The sequence below is a fragment of the Perca fluviatilis genome, chromosome 4, assembly GCF_010015445.1.
Source record: "Perca fluviatilis chromosome 4, GENO_Pfluv_1.0, whole genome shotgun sequence".
In the NCBI taxonomy this organism is placed as follows: domain Eukaryota; kingdom Metazoa; phylum Chordata; class Actinopteri; order Perciformes; family Percidae; genus Perca; species Perca fluviatilis.
Genome location: NC_053115.1, coordinates 8,638,076 through 8,644,075, shown reverse-complemented (window position 1 = coordinate 8,644,075; position 6,000 = coordinate 8,638,076). Strand labels below are relative to the sequence as shown.

The following is a 6,000-nucleotide window of genomic DNA, read 5'->3' as shown; positions in this document are numbered from 1 at the left end:
CTGTATTTGACTGTTCTCCTCAGAGCTCCCTCATTCTGCATGTTACCGATAGATTTCCAAGAAACCGTTAAAATAAATGATATTTTTATAAGTTACATTACATTTAGCTGACGCTTTTATCCAAAGTGACTTACAATTGCTATATATCAGAGGTTGCACACCCCTGGAGCAACTAGGGGTTAAGTGTCTTGCTCAGGGACACATTGTGTATAGATTAACCAATGTGGGAATTGAGCCCAGATGTCCCACACCAAAGCTATGGGTCATATCCACTGCACCATCACCACACCACCATAACTAGACATTAAGTGTTGAATTCTAACCAGAAAATCACTATGCTGTACAGTAGGAAAGCAAATTACAGTTTCAAATTACATTCATTTTTCTGTCTCTCCCAGATATCTCATCAACTTCCTGTTGGATGCTTCTCTGGGCATGTTGCTGATCTATGCTGGGGTGAGAGCTGTCAGTGCTATTGTAGAGTGGAGGCAGTGGGACTCTCTGCGTTTTGGAGAATATGGTGAGCACCGTGTGTGAGTAGTAAAGTGGGAGCACCAGTACAATCCTAAAATGCCTGTTATGCCCAAAGGAGGGCAGTAGCTGCCCTCAGTACTGAAGTGCTGCAATGTCATTTCTTTCATTGTCCGTGCCTTCTTTTGTCCCTGAAACAGTTTGTGTATCACTGAAGCAGTGAAATGTAATTGTGTGTGTGTGTGTTTTTTTTTGTGTGTGTGTGTGTGTGTGTGTGTGTGTGTGTGTGTGGGTGTGTGTGTGTGTGTGTGTGTGTAGGTGAGCCAGTGCAGTGCACAGCGTGGTTGGGCCAGTGTATCCTCTACATCCTCATCATGATGTTTGAGAAAGTCCTTATCATGCTGGTCCTCCTCATCCCCAGTGGAAGAAGGTCAGAAAAAAGTTGAACTGATTTGATAGGGCTGGGACGATATGCTTTTGTCCCGGTCGATTCTTTCATGATACATGGGGGCGATTCTATTTGTATTACGATTTTTCATTTATTGCGATTCGATAGTATTGAGTATTGCGATTTCCTATTCCTTTTTAACAAAAACAAAAGTTCAATAATACACTTTTAGCGACAATATATCATGAGACATTTCTAAAAACTATTTGTTTTCTAAAAAGAATGCAAATGTCTGACATTTATTTAATTTGTAAAGTACAAAACATGTATTTTCTCCATTTCTGCTTATGGTCTGTTTTGCTGGGAAACGGATATGATGTAGTCGCCGTCAGCGGTTTCAATTCAAGAAAAATTCTCAATATGTGTTACAACACTTTCCAGAGCCATTATTAACCAGATTTTGACCCCATCTGGTGGATTAGTCAAGGAAAAATAACCTTTGTCTTTCATACCACGACAACACACAAACTATACATATGAGCTAAATGGAGCAGCCCTGCCTCTCACTCACCATGCTGCTCTGTCAGCTCTCGTCACTTGTGTTGTTTGCTCCATTTGAAAATATTTGGCTGGTTTTGTATTAGACTGCTTAAGATGCAGAGTTTTTTGGTAGGTTTAGTCAAAGAAACGGCAGGAGTGCTTCTCTAAATACTGTAGAGCATGCTCATTTATTTTATCGATATTACGATATCAACTTGTGCAATTAACACATCCACGAAGGCACGACATATCACCAAACATACTCAGAAATCTTTTTAGTTAGTTGAACGAGATTATCAGAAGAAACTGCACTTTAAAATGTTACTGTTGTTCTTTTTTTAACCTTTTATGTTCAATTCAATGTTCAATTTGTTCATAAAATAACGAAAATGATTTCCTTTTATTTTTTTTAAATTCAACATTTTTCAATCTTATTTATCGCAAGTAATCTTTATCGAGATATTCAACAACGTTATCAGATATATATTTTCCTCTTATTGTGCAGCCCTACTCTAAACTACATTTCTGTCACAAAACTCATGCGAAAGGTGACACGGACATGACATAAGAATGTGTTCCCTGACCGGGAATCGAACCCGGGCCGCGGCGGTGAGAGCGCCGAATCCTAACCACTAGACCACCAGGGACATCTGTGGATGGGGGCAGGGGCTCTTCTCTGGGATGTCTGGGCTCTGCTGTGCAGAGGACAGCTGTTTCTAGTAGTGGTTTGCAGAAACACTACAAGAAACTTTACCAATAACTATAAATGCATTATCACTGTAGTTATTTTGAACTTCATAATCAGTCCCATGTAGCACCTACAATGCTAATGCAGAATTGTTGTTTCTTTCACTCTGGTAATCAGAATATTAATGAGTGAGAGTCAAAATGCAACAGGTAAACATCTCAGTCAGAATAAAGCAGCTCATTTTGCAGCAAATAGAAAAGGGGTGATTTAAAACCTTCACAATCCCTTCAACAAATTTGTTAAGGAAATTATCAAGTATGGTAAACACTCCTTTAGATTTACTTTCCATTTGCAGACCAGGTATACTCTTTCCAATAATGTTTGGTAGTTTCTATCGGATTCCAAGTTGGGGTGTGGGCTCCAGTGGACTATCCTACTTTATTTTTGCCCCTACTGAGCTATAAACTTTCTAGTCGAAGGCTAGGTGTGCTGTCTGTGTTGGACTGTATATGCTTATGTCTGTGCTTGTGTATGTGTTGTATATGTTTGTGTGTCACAGCTGGCTCTCCTCAACCCCATAGAGAATCCTGACCTGGAACTGGCTATTGTCATGCTCATCGTTCCATTCTTCATCAACGTAAGTCTGCTGTTACTGTGTGTTACTCTTTGCACCCCGCTATTACAACTCCTGCTACACCAATACTACAGGTGTCTAGTGAGATCATACCATGGCCATTTTCTCGTGTGTATGAATGTAAAAATATCTTTTTGGTGTAAAATATAAAAATCACTTCTGTTAATTTCCAGTGGGGAAATATCATTCACCACAGTATTTTCTGTTTCCTTTAGGCCCTCATGTTCTGGGTGGTAGATAATTTCCTAATGAAGAAGCACAGGACAAAAGCAAAACTGGAGGAGAGAGAGGAGGACTCACGAGGGAACGGCAAGGTGCGCTACAGACGAGCTCTGTCCCATGATGACTCAGAGTCGGAGGTAAGTCTCACTATAGTAATACAGCAGTGGGGCACACCAGGGATAAGAAAACATCACTAGCTGAACAGTGTCAGTTTTTATTAATAAAACAGACATAGTTGAAGTTGACCAGCAATCAATACCTCAGAGTTGACCATTGAAGGAGACTGAGTGAATTGCAATCGGCACACGTTTCTGAAACTGTGACTGTCAGCTGTTCCTTGTCTCCAGTACTGAATGGCGCGCGTTATGGACAAACTTACTTGGTACTAGTTCTGCTCACCCTTCATCTAAAAGGAACATGTCCTATAGACCAGATCAGTCGGTTCGGTGATTCAACCTCAGGGCTGTGCGCGTGGGTGGGAGTTTTGCTTAAATGGCCCATTTGTGTGAAGTCCTGTTGTGTTATTTAACCCCCAATAAAGCACAAGTAGACTTTATCCGTTTTATGTCCGGATCGTTTATAGATCTCAACATTTCCAACCGCCCTTGAAGGCAGCTTCATTTCATGGAGAAAGAAAGAAAGAAAGAAAAAAAAACTGACGGAGGGACTGTACTTTGTCCTGGAGCTTGTTGCAGAAAACAGCTGTTACATAGACTCCTGTGCAGTTAAGTGCTTGTGTTTAGTTTTTTTTTAAAGTCATAGTGTTTTAAAACTTTCTTGAGGCAGTGATGTTTCCCGTTTACTGTTATGGGACTCTCACACTGCCTGTCTATGAATCTGTCTCAACTTTTCGCTGCATGCCGCTGTGTTTTTTTTCCGGCACCCCACTTCAGCTCCCACGCACTAGCCCCATTCAAAATTAATGGAAAGACTTGCATTCTCGCTGGACCACCTGAGAACCATTGCAGTCTATGTGAATGCAGTCTATGTGAATGCAGCCTTTATGGTTGCCTAGATCAAGCTTGTAAAGCAGGTGAGCCCAACGCAGAGCTCCGCTCCAGACACACGACCAACCATTCATATGCCCACAACACATGAAGTCATAACACCAGTCTGGCAAAAGTAGTAACACATACTGCCAACAACAGTAAAGAAGTCTGATGTGTCTAACCAACACAGTAGTTTTACTGTTACACTACCTTATTAAATCTTCAATTTAAGAAATTGATTCTTAGATTCCGTACTCAACATTTGAATGGTCAAAGCAGTGCAAACAGAATCCAGCTTTATGGTTTGTTTCACTACCTGCTTGCGTTCTGCAGCTGGCTTCAGAGAGCATGCTTTCAGCAGAGTGCTGAGCTGTGGGGGATGGGCTAAGCTGTGCCTAAACAGCAGTGGTATGCATGCACAGCGGGCCAGTGGCGCAATGGATAACGCGTCTGACTACGGATCAGAAGATTCTAGGTTCGACTCCTGGCTGGCTCGTGTGTCTTTTTCTAGTGGCTTTCATTTGGCCAAAATGCAGTGTTAGCTGATGTTGATTACCAAAATAAAATAACCACTCTATCAGACTTTGATGAGAGAGTCTTACAGTCAAGTTAGTTCAACTTACTTACTTAGTAAATTATTAATTAGTGGTTTTCAAAGGTTGATGAAACTTGATTTAAAGGCTTGAAAGTACCTTTTATTAAAAAATCTAACCAAGGGGCAAAACCCCAAAATTTGATATTCAAGCTTTTTACTTGCTTATGCTATGTCCTTGCTATTGTTTCTTTCTAATGTAGTGCAATATGTTGACAATACTAATTTGTACAGCATTTCACAAAATACTTAAAAGCAGGGTTTTCCCTGCAATTATTCGCTTGGGCGCATCACCTAAGCATTTTTGCGCACCGCCTAAAGCCGGCGAACGTAAAAACAATGTGGAGACCATCTGCTACAACTCCTCAAGACCCAAGCCAAGTTCCCGTGTCTTGCTTGCTACCTGCTGGTTAAAGTGAAGGGGGTTAGTCACAGAGCTAGCAACAACTTCAGCATAGGCTCACCTTAAGTTAGTGAGCTGACTGTAAGGTGGACCAGCTATTATCATTTTAAGTGACAAAACAGCTCCTCCAAGTTTTGCTTTAGTACTCTCTTCCTTGCTGCAACCGACAACCACTAAGCTTTATGCAAATAATTGCTCGATGGCGTCACTAATATGCAAATGAGTGTATGATGTCATATGTACCTAAGCGCTGTGAAAACCAGGGAAAACCCTGCTTATGAGTAGAATATAACTGTGAATAGTATAAGGCAAATTAATAACAAAACATAAGATAGTCTTCAGTGGGGTAAAATAATAATTAGAAGTTACTAAAAAGGTTAAAAACACATAAATTCATTTAAAAAAGAAAAAACAGCCATTGCCTACTTATGTTAGAGTTGACAACAGCTGGTAATGAATTGTCTACCCATTTGTTACAATTAATGTTGATATATAAATTAGGGATGCACCGAATATTCGGCCAATCGTTACGGCCGAAAATGGCCCAAAAGGGCATTTTCGGTTTTCGGGCCAAATACCTTTATCAACCGAAACAATACGGCCGAAAATGTTGTGATAACGCAAACAGAAAACACGCACGCGTGTGTCAGTAACCGATCCACCTGCAAAGCGTCTCCTAAGCAAAGAGGTTGAGACGGACCACGAGTGAAAACAATGAAAAGTACGTCTTAGAGTCTGTCAGCACACGTTTCAGTGAGATCTGTTCGGATCCTCTGCACTTCATCGCGACTGGACTTGATCCGCGTTATAAAGACCATTACTTGGATGCGGAAATAAAGCAGGCGCGACGAAATGATCCAGGCCGCGATGGATGCCGGAGAAAGCGTGGAGACGGAGACGGAGCAGCGCGCAGGAGATCAGAGCGCAGAAAAAAGACTTGTCTCGCTGCACCAGATGAGGGGCATGCACCCTCGTTGTCTGATATGTTCAGTGAAATCCTGCAAGAAAGTGCCTCAATTAATAATAATAGTAATAATAATAATAACAATAGGTAAGCTATTCTGTTCTTAGGC

At 41.1% G+C, this 6,000-nt stretch overlaps 1 protein-coding gene and 2 non-coding genes across 3 annotated transcripts in view; 2 read left to right on the top strand and 1 right to left on the bottom strand.

Annotated features, from left to right (window-relative positions):
• Nucleotides 1-6,000, top strand: part of LOC120558239 (store-operated calcium entry regulator STIMATE-like) — a 31,529-nt gene that overhangs the window by 12,171 nt on the left and 13,358 nt on the right. Inside the window, 5 exon segments of the mRNA XM_039799216.1 lie at nucleotides 399-520; nucleotides 790-885; nucleotides 888-901; nucleotides 2,647-2,724; nucleotides 2,937-3,080. Of these exon segments, the coding sequence (XP_039655150.1) occupies nucleotides 399-520; nucleotides 790-885; nucleotides 888-901; nucleotides 2,647-2,724; nucleotides 2,937-3,080 (454 nt within the window).
• Nucleotides 1,975-2,046, bottom strand: trnae-cuc. The gene has a single exon. It is a non-coding gene; the product is annotated as a tRNA-Glu (tRNA).
• trnar-acg lies at nucleotides 4,356-4,428 on the top strand. Its single transcript has one exon. It is a non-coding gene; the product is annotated as a tRNA-Arg (tRNA).